Source organism: Excalfactoria chinensis, chromosome 3, assembly GCF_039878825.1.
Source record: "Excalfactoria chinensis isolate bCotChi1 chromosome 3, bCotChi1.hap2, whole genome shotgun sequence".
NCBI lineage: Eukaryota > Metazoa > Chordata > Aves > Galliformes > Phasianidae > Excalfactoria > Excalfactoria chinensis.
Genome location: NC_092827.1, coordinates 17,148,335 through 17,169,069, shown reverse-complemented (window position 1 = coordinate 17,169,069; position 20,735 = coordinate 17,148,335). Strand labels below are relative to the sequence as shown.

General features: G+C 36.0%; 1 protein-coding gene across 1 annotated transcript in view; it reads left to right on the top strand.

Moving 5' to 3' along the window:
* The window catches only part of TPO (thyroid peroxidase), a 41,356-nt gene extending 22,889 nt beyond the window's left edge, over positions 1-18,467 (top strand). Inside the window, 6 exon segments of the mRNA XM_072332758.1 lie at positions 8,618-8,876; positions 9,403-9,573; positions 10,181-10,418; positions 14,265-14,473; positions 14,995-15,165; positions 18,307-18,467. Of these exon segments, the coding sequence (XP_072188859.1) occupies positions 8,618-8,876; positions 9,403-9,573; positions 10,181-10,418; positions 14,265-14,473; positions 14,995-15,165; positions 18,307-18,467 (1,209 nt within the window).
* Positions 18,468-20,735: the final 2,268 nt, after the last annotated feature.

The following is a 20,735-nucleotide window of genomic DNA, read 5'->3' as shown; positions in this document are numbered from 1 at the left end:
AGAACTTCAAATATGTTTCTGTGAGTAGTTTCAGAGATCATGCTGCATACTCTGTGCAAACTCTGTCCTATGCTTCCCTTCTGACATGTTTAAAGTTTGCTCTGTCCCATTCTTCCCCAAATGCAATGTTCTCCCTATTCACACCTCAGATCTTACTGCCCTGATTTTACTGCAATTTCTATTTTTCTTCATATTTCTGCATATTTCTCCGTGTCTATTTTGTCTGTTGAAGTCTAAAGTAGCTCTTTTAGATACATCTCTTTATAGTTTTTGGTAAAGGAAATAATTTGAAAACTATGTCTCTGCATTGATGTGGTGCCCAAAATATTTACTTTCTTATGGTAATTAAATAAACAAGTAGTTGCTCTGTATAAAAATACTTGCTGGATTTCTCAGTACTGTATTAATGAAACTTCAGGCTCTAATCTCCAACTCTTCTCTCACCCCTTCCCTCTGCCCTCTTTCCCCTTTTTCCTTTTTCATTTCCCTTTTCTTTTCCCCTTTTCTTCCTGAAATAGTCATGCAGGCTTGTGCTTTCCGCAAAATTCTCATTCTTCTCCTGCAGAATATAGCATAAATTGAAGCAGTCATGCAAAGGGCTCTGTCAGATAAGCATTCATATCAGGAAGTTCTTCAAGCTCAAGCAACACCTTTTTACCCCCTTTTCCCTCTGTTTTCCCATGTTTGTTCATCCCCAGTCCCTTAACCCCTCCCTTTTTCCACCTTTTTTCCTGTTCCTTAATACCCTAGCATCTCACACGTTTAACAGTCCCCTTAAAACATATCTTGCAAAATTCTACAGAGATTCTTTCTTCCCTGTCTCCCACAGTTAGTGCTATCTCCTCTCAGCCCTCACTCCTTTAGCATGCCTGACATTCAGAGGACAGTTTCTCTCATTGTCTTATCTTTCATCCTTAGGTTTGTGGTCAAAACAGTGTCTTTAGTGGTCTCATGGAATACCTGGTCCCATCAGCCCCTTTTTGATGGCTTGGATAAGCAGGCTATTCTACCTGACATTTCTCCAATTCTGACTGGGGCTTTTGTGTTAATAGAGATTCACCATTACATTATCAGAGCCTGGATAAACTGAAATCTAGTTGACTTTCATATGTTTTCTGATTCATGGAAACAGACATTTTGATATCAAAACGTGACCTTTTTGAAAGCTAATTGAAGAGGGAGTAGAAAAATTTCTCTATTGCAAAAATTTCCTTTATTGTTTCAGAAGTTTTAGTCAAGAGAAAAATGAAATAAAAAATTTTGAATTCATTTAAAAAATATTTTATTTACATTAATCATGTAATCTTCTTTGATGTAAATAGGCTATTTGCATCAAATAATTCCATTGATGAGTCAGAATGGCTGTTAGTATTTGTTAGAATCACAGAATTGTAGAGGTTGGAAGGGACCTCTAGAGATCATCAAGTCCAACCCCCCTGCCAAAGCAGGTTCCCTACACCACATCACACAGGTAGGCGTCCAGGCGGGTCTTGAATATCTCCAGAGAAGGAGACTCCACCACCTTCCTGGGCAGCCTGTTCCAGTGCTCCGTGACCCCCACCATAAAGAAGTTCTTGCACACATTCGTGCGGAACTTCCTATGCTGAAGATGTTGAACAAGACCGGACCCAGTACAGACCCCTGGGGGTCGCCGCTAGTTACAGGCCTCCAGCCGGACACTGCACCACCAATGACAACCCTCTACACTCTGCCAGTCAGCCAATTCTCTACCCACTTCATTGTCCACTCATCTATCCTATACTTCTTCAGCTTTGTTATAAGGAAAAGAAAAAGAAGAAAACTGAAAATCCAAAATAGACCTCTGCATGTTCAACTGTTTCTGAACTATGTCCAGTAATGTTATGACCTGAAAGAAAATTCCTTGTGCAAAGCATTATACAGCATGAACCTAAGATACTCATTATCTCAACCAGTATCACAGAATAATGAGATTTGCTTATGGCTCATTAGAACTGTGTTTCAGTTATATCTGGCTGGTTCAGAGATGGTCATTCAAGGGAGATAATTGCAGTATCTCTATTAATGTGGAATGTTAACCAGCACACTAATGACAACTGTAGTTGAAGTCATCTTGAGATTTCCACTCTAAATTTTGTTTCAGTTGCTATGCATTTCTCAAATTCTCTCTTTTTTGAATGAATAATTTCAAGTGTAATTTTTGCCTGTGGGTGTGTAATTATAGAGAATTGAACAAAAAGCCTTCCTTTCTTTCTAGACTAGGGAGAATTTAAAAATAAAATAAAATAAAGTAAATCTTTCTCTAGACCATGTTTTTCCTCCTAGATATTTTTTATCAGCAAAAATAGCTCTCATGACAGATGTTTAATAATAGAAGTTTCACAAATCTACCATACATAACAACTGCCTGTTGATATCTTGGACAAAACACATTTTTTGTTGCATTGTAGACATGCTTCTTTGATAAGTAGTTGCTTATGTAAGCCAAAACAGTGATTAATTCAATTCTGCTCTTGAATGTGAATGACACAAGCTTAACTCTCCACTATCAACTCTACAATATGCTGTACTAAAAATATATACCCTGACTGAAGAGTGTTTCCCGTTAATAGACATTTTTCACTGTCATCTGCTAAATGAAGTGAAACTATCTCCTTCTTTTAGTTGTTCCTATTTTGTTCTGAGATGTCCAAATGAGAAAAATTACATTACAGAATCACAGGATTATAAGTTGGAAGGACTCCTCCTTTCAAGTTTTTGAAAGACAATAGTTAAAATTCATTCTTCCTTTAAACAAAAAGTGTGGACAAAACAGGAAAAAGTCACTATGTTCTGGAACCACTACTGTCTTTCTATTGCTATTTTGTTGTCCTGGTTTCAGCTGAGACAGAGTTGATTTTTTTCCTTAATAACATCTGGTATGATGCTATGTGTTGGCTTTACGAGAAAAAAGCACTGTTGATAACAGACTGTTTTAGATGTTGCTGTACAAGTGCCAAGGACATTTCAGTTTTACAGGGTCATGAGATGCCCTGTCAGTAAAGGGCTAGTTGGAGGGCACAAGGAGCTGGGAGAAGACAGAACTCAACCGGACAAAGGAATATTCCATACCATATGGCATCATGCAGAAAAACACTTGGCTGGGCTTGGAGACTGGCTGGGCAACAATCAGTGGGTGGTGAGCAACTGCTTGTGCATCACCTGCACATTTATATGATCAAAATTACTGTTGTGCATTTTTTTTCCTTGTCATTTCTGTCTTAGTAAATGGCTTTTATCTCATCCCACAAGATCTGCCTTGTTGGGTTTGTTTTTTTTTTTTCCGATTCTCCCCCATACTCCCTTGGGGAAGGCAGGAGAGTGAGCAAAGAACTGTGTGTGTGGTGCTGAGGTTCCTGCCAGGTTAAACAACAACATTTATGGTTTGAGAATTGAAAATGCATGCATGTGTACCAGTTTTGCTCTGATGTGCCATTGTGACTTGTGAATGTTGAGTGAGGAGATGCTAGTCAAAGAGCAATGCAGGATAAAGATCAATCTGTGTCATGGTTAACCCACGACAATCTGATATAAGCTCTCTTCTAATTACTGTGATTTCAGAGAAGGATCTCTGAAATGATGGTGTTACAGCCAGTAGATCGCAAGTGTAGTTGTCAACTGAATTTAGCTTTCAGTTTTTCACTTCCTTCTATACTTACTTGTGTTTTCTAAGCATCTTGCATTATTACTTCTCTACCATGTACTTATACATGAGCTTAAAATGGGTCTCTTCTGCAGGTGACTTGAATGAAAATTGTTTATGAAATTGGATGATTAGTAACTCCTCTCAGAGTTTAAATTTTATGAAATGATGAATGATAAAAAAGATAAATGATATGTATTATAAAAAAAAAAAAAGTGCTATAGAAAGTATAGTTCATACTATTCACTGAACTACAAAAACATGTTTATTTTTAATTAAAACTTAAACTGTTTTACCATCATTCTTTAGGAAAGTGTTTAGGACTTCAATGTCAGGACTTCATCTGAAAATTTTTGAATATAACCATAAGAATTTCAAACCAACTGTGCATAGCACTTTAAGAGATTACACAGTGTTGCTGTGTTTGATTGTTCTGTACAATTTCTGCAATCTTTCCCAGGCATAGGTGCTCGAGTTAATTGGCTCTTTGCTATCTCAGTGAGATGCTACTTTTTTGCAGTCACCTCTGGCCAATTGCGAAGATTAGTTGTCCTATCAGTCTTACCTTTTTCTTACAGTCATTCATATATTTTTATATTCTCTTTTGCAGAGTTCTTTTTATCTTCCTTTCAATCCATGTTACCTTTACTCGCAACTTTTTCGGAAAATGCTTAAGGGGTTTTGAAAAGTCTGCAGAATCTAATGAGGAAGTGATATGAATTTCTTCATCTTTTGCACCTCATTTGAAATAGCTTTTGACATGAACAAAAAAAAAAAAAAAAAAAAAAAAATCTCAGCAAGAAGTCGAGAGTTTCAATTAACTAGTGTATGGAAGAATTCTGCTGAAGGTGGTCCACCCTAGAGGGAAATTGAGTCAGGATGCTGCCTGCGTTCCTAAAGACAGTTCAGAATCCCTGATACAACTCTGCTTTCTGAATGAGAAGGATAGTACTTTTTACACTAACAGCCTGTTTGACTTCAGATAATGTTGTGTTTGCAGGTCAGGATTTAATGATGCTGTGCCAAATCCGTACAAAACATTTTCTGACAATCTGTTATCATTTAGATTCTGTCTGTATAATTACCAAATATTTGGTTGTATTGCTAGGAAATCAGAATTTTCTTTTCTCAGATGTGACTAAATGAATAATATACAAATACTCTTAATCCCTGTTACTTTCTGACCATATTGGTTATTACAGAATCACAGAATCACAGAATTATAGGGGTTGGAAGGGACCTCTAGAGATCATCGAGTCCAACCCCCCTGCCAAAGCAGGCTCCCTACACCACGTCGCACAGGTAGGCGTCCAGGCGGGTCTTGAATATCTCCAGAGAAGGAGACTCCACCACCTCCCTGGGCAGCCTGTTCCAGTGCTCCGTCACCCTCACCGTAAAGAAGTTCTTGCGCACATTCGTGCGGAACTTCCTATGCTGGAGTTTCAGCCCATTGCCCCTAGTCCTGTCCCCACGCACTACTGAAAAGAGACCAGCCTCGCCACTATAGCTCCCACACCTCAGGTATTTATAAACCTGGATCAAGTCCCCTCTCAGCCTTCTTTTCTCAAGGCTAAACAGACCCAGTTCCCTAAGTCTCTCCTCGTAGGGGAGATGGTCCAGGCCCTTCACCATCTTTGTGGCCCTCCGCTGGACTCTTTCCAAGAGATCCCTGTCTTTTTTGTACTGGGGAGCCCAGAACTGGACACAGTATTCCAGATGAGGCCTCACCAGGGCAGAGTAGAGGGGGAGGATCACCTCCCTTGACCTGCTGGCTACGCTCTTTTTAATGCACCCCAGAATGCCATTGGCCTTTTTGGCTACAAGGGCACACTGCTGGCTCATGGCCAACCTGTCGTCCACCAGGACGCCCAGGTCCCTCTCAGCAGAGCTCCTCTCCAGCAGGTCTTCCCCCAACCTGTACTGGTGTATGCAATTATTTCTACCAAGATGCAAGACTCTACACTTGCTTATGTTAAACCTCATCCGGTTTCTTACTGCCCAGCTCTCCAGCCTGTCCAGGTCTCTCTGAATGGCCGCACAGCCTTCAGGCGTGTCAGCCAATCCTCAATCCTTACAGTACTGAGCATATGGCATCTGTTTAAAAGACAATGGCCATCTTTTTTTTTTCTACTAAATTGTACTTCTGAGGCAATTACAGCCATGAGACAGTCAAAATATTTACATTATTGATTAAAATTAATTTCTTAATGAGGCTTCCCTGTAAATCTGAGCTGATGCTATCATATGTCAGATGTCTCCTAAGAGGAAATTGGATTAGCACTAATATTATAAATGTTACAAGGAGCTGAGATCACTCGGTTGTTGAGCTCAGTCAAGTCAGAGAGCTCTCTTAATTTCTTGTAACATCAGAATAGTTCTATTTATTGTGTTCAACATACATCTTGTATACCATTTACTTACAAGCAAGACATTCCTGTTCCTCTAACAGTTCCTCCAATCAGTTAATTGGTCCTAGCTTCTCCCAAACAACAGTGATAAAGGATGAAAGGTTTCTTCAAAGTAACGGGATTAACAATGCATACCAAAGGAAACTCCTGTCTACCCTTGGACACAGACACTGCTTGCTCTTTGTCTCAGGCTCTGGTCTTCCAGGGCTTCACACTGATAAGGTCTATCAGAGAGTCTGATAAGCTCTTTGGTGACTTGCTCACAGTTACATCTTCTCCCACACTCAGTACCTTGCAGGTTCAGACCCACTACACCCTCATAAAGCTCTTATGTTCTTGCAAACACCTAAACTGAACTTACTGCTCATAAATCAAAATAAGTAATAAATGGTAGCATAGTTCATTGTAGTTTCTTGTAATGCTTTTTCTATAAAGAATTACCACATTCTAACTCTAATTTCATTGACAGATTTTTAGACAAGAATATTTCTTTTCTTTCCACAGAAGAATTTCAATTATTTCAAATCTTTCAAAAATAGTTCTGTCATAGCAGGGAGGAGTTCATGCCAAATAATTTTAAGAATTTTTTTGTTTGTTTGTGACCTATTTATTCCTTCTTATATATATGCCAGTTACAGTGAGTTTATCCTTGTCTTCATGCAGGCAAATTCACTAAGATTGTTCAGAGTCTATATCGAGGATGCTGCATGCTGATGTGTTTTGAATACAGTTCTCTGTCAGATTCCAGATTCTTTTTTTATTTTTATTATTTTAATTTTTCTATATCATCTTAGTCTGCATTGTCTAAAACTTGCTTTTACTTAGTGGAGTCTTATTCAGAAGCTGTAAGTTTCCATCATACATATGTCTTGCCTAGCTGAAAGCAGGCATATTACTCTTTATTACCTTTAGCCTTTTAATTCTTATGTTTTGAAACAACAATTCCTCTTTTGCTGCCAAGGAAATTTGAAATTAAGATCTTGCCCCTGGAGCAAATGAAAATTTTGAATTGACCTTTCAGTTGGGCAATCCAGCCTTAATGAGCTGGTTAGCCTGGGGTTTCATATAAAAAGAGCAAAAAAGAAGAAAAGATTGCCGAATTGCCATATCAGGATGTTTGTCTTGTCAGAGTTGATGTAATCTTATTTAAGGTCTTTGCACAGCTTTTAAGATGTACCTATATCCTTTTCTACTCGTGCTTTTGAGTTTGTGTTACACCTGCCTCATTCATACTTCCAAGTCGCACTTGACCCCAAGTCAAGATGAACCAGTCTTTGAAGTTCTGTATTCCTGCCCTGTGAAATGATAAGACAATTTGCCATATCTTGCCCATAAAGACTAGCTAAATCTAAATTTAGAAAAAAATGTTGCCTTGCAAAATGTTTGTGAATGTAGCAGAAAGGTAACTTCTCAAATGCTAATGTCTGTATTAATTTCCAACAACTATTTGATTTTTGTTTTATGCTGTATTTAGGGAGTTCTAAAAGGACTCCTCACCTATTGTCTTTCAAATATTGTGTTCACTGCATGTCCTAACCTCAAATACCTGCAAACATAAAGATGTTACCCCTGCCTTATGAGAAAAGTGACTGAACTCTTCAGGGGCTTTTTTGCCTCTTTGTGATGCCTAAAATAAAGATGCAAGTTTCTCAGTTCCTAATTTTGTGACAGCTAGCTTTTCAATATCCTCTTCATTAAGCTCAAAGTACATTTTTCTCTGTATTTTCTTGTACACTATATTGAATCTATAGTATATTATATTGAATTCACTGTAGTTTATATTCATCCCTTTGTGCTTTATTGAGTGCAGTGTACTCTTTCACCTATAATGCACTTTCATTTTACTTGGTATGTTAGATCTTATTACATCTTGTGTGTGTGTATGTGTGTGTTTGTGTGTGTGTTTGATAAGTACCCATATACTTTGTCCACGTAATAGTAATATTATTTTGTAATAATATATTACATAAACTTTTGGCAGAAGATGTTTATCATCATTTTCATTTTTTGAGTGTGTTTTTATAAGTCCAAAGACTTTAGCATAAAGTATCTACTAAAGGATTCTCAGAGCCAGTATTTCAAAGTCTGGTCATTTTAAATATTCCGAAAAGAGGATTTTCATCACATATATATGCCTGAAAATAGAATATGTCCATAACAACAGCTATTCATGGGAATTATAGCTTATGCCCAGGTTTAAATCTCAGCAGAGCTCTTGTGAGCTGGATTTACCCTCTTGAACTGGAAGTGAGCAATACTGGTAATCTGCCCAGTATGTTTTTGTCGAGCATTATTGTAGGATGCTAAATGAGCCTGGTTAGTGTACAAGGTACTAAATTTTGCCACTGGTTTTCTCCTGTCATTTTTTTCTAGGCTACACAAAGTACTAACATCTTATTACTTTCAAATTACCACTGCTGTTAGTCATGTTTGGGAACAAATGAGTGATGAAAAAGGCATTCTGTACATGGGAATCATTACCATTCATCTATCAAAACACTGACTGCACTGAGTGATGTTTCTTTTTTTTTTTTCTTTTTTTCTTCAGATTATTACTTTAAGAGATTACATTCCTAAAATCATTGGCCAAGATGCTTTTAATCGATATATTGGCCTTTATAAAGGTTATGATCCCACAGTGAATCCTACAGTTTCTAATGTATTTGCAACAGCTGCTTTTCGTTTTGGGCATGCAACAATCCAACCAATAGTAAGGCGGTTGAATGCACAGTATTTAAACGATCCAGAACTCCCAAATCTTCATTTGCATGAAGTTTTCTTTAGTCCTTGGAGGCTTATTAAAGAAGGTATGTTTTTATTTAAACTGTTTTTTGTTGGTTTGTTTGCTTTTCCCATAAATATAAGTTTAATGTTGCTGGTCTTAAATTAGGAATAAAAACATTTATTTAACTGCACAACTGATTTAGGCTGTTGAACATGTTCCATAGAATTAATACTAACTGAAACAATTATTTTAGGTAAATAGTACTCTTAATAAAATAGATTACTCTCCAGATTGAAACAGACTGATAAACTGACAATAAACTGATCTTTTGTATGCATTTTCTGTGGACAATGTATTATCAGATAGCCAAATTTTGTATCCCAGAGAAGGCAGGTGGAACATTTTCATTGCATTGCCACAATTTCAATCTCAAGTAAATTTTTCCATTTTGCTTTTTATTATTATTATTATTTATTTATTTATTTATTTTAATGTACAAGGCTACATGGCCAATGTTTAAAAACAGAGAAGCATACATGTATTCACATTTGTTGAAAACGTTATATGGTTTATATACATGCTGTAACATATTATTTTTGTGCTTGAAGGAGGCTTGGATCCATTGATAAGGGGTCTTCTTGCACATCCAGCAAAACTGCAGGTGCAAGGTCAACTGATGAATGAAGAGTTAACAGATAAGCTGTTTGTGTTGTCCAATAATGGTTCACTTGATTTAGCATCACTGAACTTACAGCGTGGCCGTGATCATGGACTCCCAGGTCTATTGATTTTCCTTAAATCTTCTTCCAATCACCAGAAGCAAGTTTTACTGGGAGGTGGGGAAGGTTTTTTGCAGTGATGTGAAAGAATTGGGAAAAATAAATAAATATTTTCCAGGGAACTAGGCATGTGCTACAGCAGTCTCCTTAGTGAAGAGCTTTAGGTGCTAATGCAATTCATAGTTGTTTGGGTGTATTTTTTATTATTATTATTATTGTTTGTTTGTTTGTTTGTTTTTCTTGTTGGTTTTTGCCCGGTTCTTCATCCAAATCTTGTATTCCTGGATTTGAAAATCTCCAAATGAAATGAATGCTCCTGCCTGGATTACCTCAAAATATAACCCTTTATTTCATATTTGCATTGCTTAAATATGGGAGAACTTACACTCTTGAATTCCTTCATGAGACTGGTCTTTGTATACCTTGTAGTTGTGGATCCTGGTGTAATTTCTCCAATCATTTTAATCAATAACAGCAGGACTATTTTTAGTAATAACTGTCCATGATTGTAATTAAGGTCATCAGAATCCAGTGCTTTTGAATTAATTAATTTCAAATATCATGCCTAATTGTAATCTAATCTTCCTTTTAATCATCATATTTATAGGTTATAATGACTGGCGAGAATTCTGTGGCTTACCAAAACTGGAAACTCAAACTGACCTGAATGCAATAATAACTAATCAGAAAGTTACTGAAAAAATCATGGAATTGTACCATAACCCTAGTAATATTGATGTTTGGCTTGGTGGTTTAGTGGAAGACTTTCTGCCAGGTGCTAGAACAGGTCCCCTGTTTGCCTGTTTAATTGGAAAGCAAATGAAAGCACTAAGGGATGGTGATCGGTAAGTTTATTCATGATGCTGAATCTTTTGTGTGCCACTCAGCAGCAATTGTCATTTACAGATACATTTGGATACTTCTTTGCATGTGAGGCATTATGATGCTTAAACATACTTTTAATTATGTAAACAAATTATTCACTGCCAATACCTAATTTTTGCATTAGTCTCTTCAGTTTTCTTGGGTTTCACTTCACTTATTCTTCTTTGATCTGTATATAGTCTCAAATTCAGATATAGGGATTGATTCTGTAACACTGAGATGCCCACCTTTGAAATTCTGGAGGGAACTCAAGGTGCCAACAGGAGTTAATTGTGCCAGGAACACATCACCTTATGTGTGAATGGATGTAATGATATGAACTATCCAATCTGTGAGGGAAGCACTAGGCTGAGGATCCTTAACTGAAAGGATCTAAACATTTTACACAGAAAATTCGTAAGAGAGAGGTGGAGAGTTGCAGTTAAGGCTTCCTAGAAAGGTAAATAAAAACACCGGGTACATAGTCTTATGGGTATTGCGAATGCAGAGTGCTTCCAGAACTGCCACATCAGACACATCAGAAGAGGCTGTCTCTTCACCTAGTCCTCTACAACTATTACCATGGTCTGTCTTGTGCTGGTACAATGCTTCATATCAGGAAGGCAGAAGAAATGCTATTTCAGGCTTCAAAAGGGTTTGAGATGCTGCTTTTATTTTTCTTACTTCTGTTCCTGAAGCAATTATAAAACCAACCTTTGTTTTTCATTTTTGTCATATTCTTGTGGCAGCAATTTTGAATCTCATGAGAAGACTAATTTTAAACACCACCTTAGCAGTAGTGTTTAAGTACATCTGGCCCTTATCCTCACCTTTACGCACCCCTCAAAAGTCACTGCTGTGGAAAGAAGCCACTACGTAAATAAGTATCTGAGATGGAATTTAAATTTGAACTTTAAAAAAATGTTAATTAATTACCTCACAGGAAAGAGCAATATTAATCAAAGTTAGTATCTTATTAAGACAAGACATATAGACAATAAACATTTCACTCAGTTGCAACAAAAACATGGTTGTAATTTTTCTGAATTGTAATGGCATACTTAAGTCTATCTGGAGAATTATGATCTACTGAGGCCCTTCCAGGCTTTCTTCTTTTAACCAGTGTTGCATGATACTACTAACATTAATTAAACTTAAGCATAATTGAACATGTTATCTTTAAAGTGAGAAAAGGCTAGTTCTAATAGTAAAAGAGCACCTCAAGTTTATGGAATAAATTTTGTGTCCACTAACTTCAGTGTGAAATGGTGTTCAGTTATTGAGAATATGATATGCAACTATTTAAGAAAGTTAGGAGTGTAGAACATGTTGTAGTTGTCATAGAGCAAGGATAAGAATTAAAAAGTCTCAAATTCATCTCAGTGTCTTGCTGCATAATGTGCTGGATATTGTATCTGCATTAGTAACACCACATGCATGCTAGATAAACCTATTTGTTAGATAAGCCTACATGTTAGTAAGTAGGAATTTCAAAATATCTTTTTGAAGTTGCCAATTTAAGTTCATCAATCAAGACTAAGTAGAATTTTTAATGGACCGAATGCCATCCTCCTAACCTTAAAATCTACTGTCAGTATCTTGATGAAAAAAAGGAGATCTTTCCCAACTGTAATAAACCTAGGCCCTTATGCTGGGTTTGACCTTAGCCTGTCTTGACTTCAGCCAAATCACTTGGAAACAATTATTTTGTTCCATCAGCTGTTACCTTCTTTTCTGTTCTTGCTCTGAATCCTTGTCTGATCTCAGGGTTTGAAATAGCAGCGTGAAGATTCTGTACTTGACTTTACATTCTTAGCACAAGAGGCTTGATCCTCTATTTATATTTTTGTTCTTCTTCCTCTTTTTGTTTTTGTTTTGTTTTGTTTTAAGCTAATCTTGCAAAATTCACCTGTAAAATTTTCACAACTCATTACAGATCTGCTGGAGCAACCTTTGTTAGAGCAGTCATCTAGCTGCTGGGTAGATTAAAAATAATGATCTGCTCAAACTTTCTCAGCAGTGCAGATAAAACTGAATTTTCTGATGAAAGTAGAACAGCTTTTAATGAAAGAGGAAACCGAAGGGTGTAGGGAAGCTGAGTACAAAGCCTTTCATGGCTTTGGTTATAGGAAGGAGTCCAGAAAAAGTCAGTGACATTTCAGAGTGTTCTGAGAAGTTTGGGGATACTGTGTAGGTGGGAAGCAGAAGGGAAATGCTTTTTCTTTTCTCTCCAATCCCCCACTCACTTCTGTACCTCTTATTGTAGTGCTCCTGATTTGTGGAATATTTGACCTATCCTTGGTCATGTAGATTTCAATCTACTCCAACACAGGCAGAGCAGGAGAGTCTGTCTCTTCAGACAGTCCCACTGTAGGTAACTATTTGCTTCTGTCTAGTTCTGGTTCTGCAAATTTCCATATACCCACAATTTATTTAAGTGAGTTTTATGACTGAGTGGCTTCAGACTTCTGAGTAGACTTCCATTAGCAGAAAAGTGAAACTAGTCCTGAAAAGCCTCCCAGGGCACACTAACAGCCTCTACATTTCCCAGAGCACAGAAGGCTTCTCACTTTCATTGAACAGTTACAAGGTGTTTGTATAAATTTAACACATGATACACTGCAGGTTTTGCACAATGTCCTCAGCCAACACTGTGGTTCACTTCTCATCAAAGGAATGTAAGCATTAAAAGTACAGACATCTCCAGAAATCCCAGTGTTTTTCCTCCAGTATTGCAGATGAACAACTCCTATGTTAAATCTGAGACCAACTGGTGATAACATCCATACACTACAGGACCTAGGTCATGTTAGCCCAGATCCTGCCTAGCAATAGGGAAAACTCCATCTGTCCTGAGCACCACTGGGAATTATTTTAGCAATATAGCAGTTCTTAATATGGCTAAATACAGATGTGCTATCAAACTCTACAAAAATATTATTTTCTATTCATTATATCCTTATCTGTAAAACTACAACAAACACAGTCCCTGTGTTCTTTCATAGAGCATCCCTTCCTTTGTTATGAAATTTATATCTTGTTTATCTCTTTTCTTTTTCAGTATTTCCTTTTACTTTCTCACTATGCTTCCTATTAATTTTTATAGTTATTTGTACATGTGCATATACACGCATAAATTGTAGATGTATAATAGATACACCTTTTCACCAACTGATTCTTTCCCTCTACCAGCACATTGCTGGTGTGACCAAAAGGAACAAGAAGCTCCTCTCTCTAATTTGAGATCAAAAACACAATTACTGACAGCATAACTACAACTTCTTAGCAGATGAAAAGCCCCGTGTTTTACAGAGAAGCATTCAGCGGTTACTTCATAGCAACAATTCTGCAATGGCAAGAAGGGTTCAAGTGATATGATGTGTATCTATTATGGCTACTTCTGCAACTCTCCTGTAATTATGTTTAAAACAATTTATGAATGCATAAGAATGCTGGTTTATATAAGATTAAGTATCCAATTCAAATAATTAGCATCAATTTTTATTTTTTTTTTCTCAGTACTTTTGTGGCTACAAGCAACTCAGCACATGTGAATTAATTGTTTTACTTATCTTACTTTAACAAACCACCTGAGGTGATCAGAACCTTCGACTCACAACAGCCTTTGTGTGACTTGTAAGATGGATGTGAGAATCTTCAGATTATGGAATTTCCATTTATTGTTTTTGTATCCATTTAGATTTCGTTATAATTAATTAATTTTTTTATTTTTTTTTATATGTCTTCTTGTGTAGGATACTTTGACAGTAAAATTAATCAGCTCTGTGAATTTAATCATTTAAAAATATTTCTATTAACCTTTCCAGATTTTGGTGGGAAAATGATAGTGTTTTCACTGAAGCTCAAAAGAATGAACTCAAAAAGCACTCATTGTCTCGCGTGATTTGTGACAACACAGGGATTTCTGATGTGCCAGTAGATGCCTTTCAACTTGGAAAGTTTCCACAGGATTTTAAAGATTGTAGTAATATCGATGGAATGAATTTAGAAGCTTGGCAAGAAATCTTTCAGGAAGGTAATTTGGTAATTATATTTTTATTTTATTTTCTGATGAGGGAGAGAGTAACCTGTAGTTGGAGCACTGACTGTGGTTATGCAGGTCTTGATCTGTCATGTAGCTTTAGCATTTCTGTCACTTAGAAATGAGATCTTGATCTTTCTTTCCTTTCTCAATTTCCCCCTCTTTAAAACGATACTGTCTGCCACCTTCATCTTGATAAAACAGATGGCTTAGTGAAATACACAAACATGGTAACTGGGGCAGGAGTTCTTAGAAGCATAGAAAATACACTAAGCAAGATCTCTGTAGACCATGCTGTTTGGAAGTAAAGTTATTTTTACAAGAATTGTAAGACAGACATGAGGAAACCCATATACATTCTTGTCCAAAAATGGACAATAAAATTCTTGATCATCTTAAAGCATGTGAGTAATTTCACTGAAGTTAATTTATAGCAGTAAAGGCAAATAATGTCCATTTTTGAAGGTAAACTGGTAGGTTTTTTAAAATATGATTTATTTTTTTTTTATTTTTAGAAGAAATGTGTGGAACACCAAAGCATGTAGAAAATGGTAATTTTGTTTATTGTTCAGAATTTGGGGAATCTACAGTGACTTATTCTTGTCAACATGGATTTCAGTTACAAGGAGAAGAGCAATTGACCTGCACAAGTAAAGGCTGGAACTGTCAGGCTCCTGTTTGCATAGGTATCTCTCTGGATATAAGCATTTCTAAAAGCTCATCCAACAATGTTTAAGAGAAGTGAACTCCTTTAATTTATTGTCTTGGAATGTATTGTTTAAGTGTCATTTTTCCTTTGTGTTCCTCATAAATGAATGCAGTTTGTGAGAGAAAGATAGTCAGTCTGGTAGGTTTTTAAGTATGATGACAAGATAACACAAAACTTTCTGTGATCTAGAGTTGCTATCTTAACCACTACCTGTGCTTGACAGGGAAATGTCAATTAACAACCAGGAGGAAAAAAAAAAAAAAAAAAAAAAAAAAAGCAAGTCAGTATTATATATTACTCCTTCCTACTTTCAATGTAATAATGAATCAGACTGTTGCTTAAGTCATTTTCCTAAACTGAACAAAGTGAACTCAGCTCTTATAGTTAGTAAAGGTGACAAAGAAATACTGAATACAAGAGAAATTAAGCAATTTAATCATCATTCTATTCCAAATTCCATCCTTCAAATATCAATGAAAAACAACTGAAATCAGTTGGAAGACATTTAATGAACATTTAAAAAAGAATTAATTTCTGATAATTTATTTAGTGTTTATCTTCTCTTCTTTTTGCTCTATTTTTGTAATTGAAAGAAGGGTTGAGAGAAAGTGAACCTGGCAAAAAATTTGTTGCAAGACGTTCCCTCTTCACTGCACTGAGGGATGAATTCTCTCAGTGTTCATATTCCTAATGAGAAGGTTCTTAATGATATATATGTGTGTGCATATTTCTATATGTATACTCAAACTGTTGCATCTCATAAGAATGTGAGAGAAAATCAAACCTGAAAAGGCTGTATTTAGGAATATATTATGGATGGTGTTAAATTACTTTGAATGTAAGGGCTGCAGCTGATCTGCAATAAAGTGTGCTTATCAGTATTTCTGTGATAGCAGAATAAAAAGCTATTGATTCTAATTGCATACCTGGTATATCAAAAGTTAAATGAAATTTGCAGCTCTTTCCTTTATTCATATCCTATTTATTTGCTGAATCCCACACACATAAATACCCTACAAAGAAATAAAGCCATTAAATGAATTATAATAAAATCTTTTCAGTAGAATAATATTCTGGCTACAAACTGAATAACTTACATGAATGAATCATTCCTTGTCCTAGTTTCTTTTAATATGTTCAGAAGTGTAAACAAAAGACTTTATATATGCTATAGGAAAACAAGCTTCTGCATATACTGAATAAGAAATGCATTTATTAAAAGAAAGCCATCAAACCCCACTTATGCAGATGTTACTTCAGTTTTACAGTAGAAAGTACTTTGTCCCATGCATGTCTGTGCAATGTGTTCCCATTCTTTTAAATGTTTAGCAAATTAGGAATAAGTCGAGCAATATAATGAGGAGGATAGAGCTTAGCATTTCTGCAGATGGTTTCAAAATTATATGCTTCTCTCAAAAAGACAGAGTGGCCTGCTGACAAAAGCACAGAAATTTGAGAGCTGTTAATTCCTGCTTACTAACTTTGGCTTCGATAGAAATCATTTCTATTGATTCAGGAAGACATTTAGTGCTAGATTGTGCTACCTTTATAATAAATGCCATCTTACATTGGATAAATAGCTGTGTTTACTTTGCTTTAATAAGGTACCACAGTCTTTGAGCAGTAAGGTAGGCTTGTTAGATTTGACATACACTATTTTGTTGCCATTAAACCAAATAGTTAGTTAAGAGATGAGTATGAGCTGGAATTGAAACACTGAATTACAGTACAGAAAAAGTCTGTTCAGGTTTTTCTTTCCCAGTGATGAAAATGTGGTCTTGAAGGTGTAATAATTACTAAGGACACTTCATCCTGAACAACAGTCTAGTTTACTAATTCACTGAGGCATTATGGGAGATAGTATTTCTTAAGGATTTTTACATCTGTAAATTTAAGATTATTCCTTGTGTGATTACTCTTTTGACTGTCTCAGTTGACAGTTAGCACTGGGCACAGCTGTTGCTTTGTATTAAAATTTAAGAAAGGATCAGGTTTGATCCCATTTTTAGTGACAGATTTCCCCAAGTAGTCTGAGCGACAATGTGAAGCAAAGACAGTAAACCATTTTTACAGGGTTACTTTCTAATACTTATACTGATGGAGAAAAATAAATATATAAATAAAATTTAAAAACAAAACAAAACAAAACAAAAAAACTGTAGGCAGAAGTAGCAGGAAAAGAAAAGAAAAGAAAAGAAAAGAAAAGAAAAGAAAAGAAAAGAAAAGAAAAGAAAAGAAAAGAAAAGAAAAGAAAAGAAAAGAAAAGAAAAGAAAAGAAAAGAAAAGAAAAGAAAAGAAAAGAAAAGAAAAGAAAAGAAAAGAAAAGAAAAGAAACTGTGATAGAGAATGAAAGGAAAAGAATATAACCAAAAAGAGAAGGCTCTAGGCTCAGTGAGTTGTGTATATATGGGCTTGCAGTGTTTCCCAAGGCTAGGAATCCAAGGTGTTGCATTCTGGCAGTTATTGGGCAGCACTGATGGGAAATAATCTAAAACAGTGCTGGATGTTTTTAGGTAATCGAATGAAGTTGTGTAAGCAAATACTACACAGAAGGAAAAGAGATGCAGATATATGTAAAAAGACTTCTTTCTCATTGTGTATTTTCTTTCCTTACTCAATACTAATTCCCCTTTCATTGCATAAGACTGAAAGCAAAAGGACTTGAATGGCCTCAAGGAAAATGCATTTATGTGCATCTTCAAATGGATAAAAATGGATAATTGTTCATCTACTCATCATTACTGCCATTTCACAGAATTTATATACCTTCTAGGAGCAATACTTTTTTCAGTACTATCACAGATATATCCAAATCTAACCTGAATCTTAGACTGTTCAAAATAATGTCTGGAAACGTGTAGAACCATTTCAGTCTTACTATTTTTTTATTACTTTTATGGAGCAGGGTATAAAGTTTATAGAGGAATTGGAAGTCTTAGGACATAAACCCATTCAGCTCAAAAAGTAAAAAGCAAATAATAATTTAAAAAAGGGTAAAAGCAATGAGTATCAGTGTGTAATGCACAAAAATTCACTTATGAATACATGTTGTAGGTGTGTATATGTTATTAATCCTTCTCTAATTTGTAATGATTATTGATCATTGTTTGTTTTGCAGACATCAATGAGTGTGAAAATGAAACTAATCCACCATGCTCTCCAACTGCTAAGTGCATTAACACTAAAGGCAGCTACAAATGTCTCTGTACTGAACCTTACAAGCTGGCAGAAGATGGAAGAACATGCATTGATAGCACTTGTGAACCTACTGTCCATTAAAACTTTCTCAGTTCTTTTTTTTTAACAGTACTGTAAAGATGTTAAAATTGAGATCTCTGGAAGAACAGTGAATATACCTAAAAATTTCTGCAGACACTCTTAGTCATAAATATACCATCAGATTCTGTAAAGTAAATAAATGTACTGGATAAACAACATGGAGAAGGTTGTCATTTTCCATTCTTCACTTATAAAAAAACATTATTTTCTGACAGTGTATATGAAGGGAGATATAATCTCAGTTAGCCTATTTTGCTCTACTTTGTACATTGCAAAACAGTTTACTCTAGCATAAATTGTACGTTTTCTTGTTCTTCATAATTCCAGCACCCCTAGAATACATATTGTGTCTTAAAGTTTCGGTGGGGAGCACTAGAATAGTTGCCCACTGATGCTGATTTATACTTGTTCTGGGGAAAGAGAGACTACATCTGCCAAAAGTTCCATGGAAATCTACAATGCAGACTCAAGTGGTTAAATATTTTCTTTACCAAAGCACTCAAAAGAAGCACAGGAACTTTAAAGTGCTCAAAGCTTACATATTCTGTGCTGTATATTACTAATTATAAATAGATTTGGAATTTCACTGACAACACATACCTTGTTACCTGTTTCAATGAATAAGTGAATTATGATGCTGAACTGAGCTGTCCATCACTGTTATTTGCACAAAAAAAAAAAAAAAAAAAAAAAAAAAAAAAAAAAGATTCTGCAGAAAATTTATCTTCTCACAAACAAACAAAACAAAAAAAAAATAATCAGGAATATGATGAGGCATCATCTGGAGTGTTTTGCTTTCTGTTCTGTAATGTCCAGTACAAGAACAACATGGAGACATGGGGTTAACAAACTAATTCTTCATTTGAGTCCAGTGAAGAGAAATGAAGTTGATTAAGGAAACAGATCATCTTTCACTCAATAGGATGTTAAGAGAGCTCAGACTGTTCAGCCTGAAGAGGACAAGTCTCAAGAAGGCCTTAACAATGTGCGTAGGTTTTTTTTTTAAGTTGAGGAAGGAAAGATAAAGGTTGGATATCAGGGGAAGTTCTTTACAGAGAGAGCGGTGAGGTGCTGGAACAGGCTGCCCAGAGAGGTTGTGGACATCCCTGGAGGTGTTCAAGACCATGTTGGATTGGGCCCTGGGCAGCCTGGTCTAGTATTAGATACAGAGCTTGGTAGCCTTGCATGCGGCAGAGGGGTAAAAGTCTCATGATCCCTGAGGTCCCTTCCAACCCAAGACATTCTGTGATTCTGTGATTTAGATCAGGAAAATAGGCAATGAACAAAACCTGAGAAGGGCTTTCAATCAAGTTATGTTTATTTACCTAGTTTGTTCTAAATCTTTGAGAAAATTGTCAACATAAGTGGTAGTATATTGCAATGCATACTGTCACCATTTTTTCCCCTCTCAATTTAAATATGTCTTTAAAATGTAGCACATATGAGATTCAGTTTTCAAACAGATTTTAAATATTGTTTAATTACTATATACGTTCTCTGTTATGAATTAGGTTCTACAACCATAAGTTTGCTTTTTCCTGTTAATAAAACCAAAATGAGGCCTTGCATTTTTTAACCAACTCTCCCCCTTTCTTGCTTTAGGAGATCAGCTCCCCAGGCGCCCAAGACACAGTGGAAAATTTCTCCTAAAAATACATGCCATGGTGGCAATGTGACCCAACTGTAGTTATGATCCCACAACCCAGTATTGTGAATGTGTTCTTCTATTTCTACGTATTCCAAGCAAAGTTGAGTTCTTGCTTCCTATAAACTGTATCTGCAGTGCTGCAGGCTTCACCTAGAATAAAAAATGTCCTCTCCTTCCTTATTGCTTGACATTATCACAAATGTGGATTAAAAGGGGAAAGGCAGCAGAAACCCGGGCACATCTCATGATATCTCAGCAAGAATGCTTTTCATTTTGGAGTTACACAAGCACAGTATCTTCTTCTGACAAGTAATCAAGACAGGCAGAAAATTTTGTCACTAGCCCATTCTATGCACCCTACTTTATTTTTTGTTCTGAATTTCATGACAGTAGTAGACTGTAACCTTTGGAGAAATGATCTTACCTTTTTGTGTGCTTGTACCGTTATGTTTCAGCATCAAAGCCACATAAATTCTGAAAATAATACTTCTTTAAACTTTTATATAAGTAAATTAAAGGAGAAGATGCAGGATGCTCTAAGGGACTTGTAGCAGGTGCTTTAGCTGACAAATTCTCTTGGTACTCTGAAACACTGTACCCTACAGGAGAAAGAAAATCAG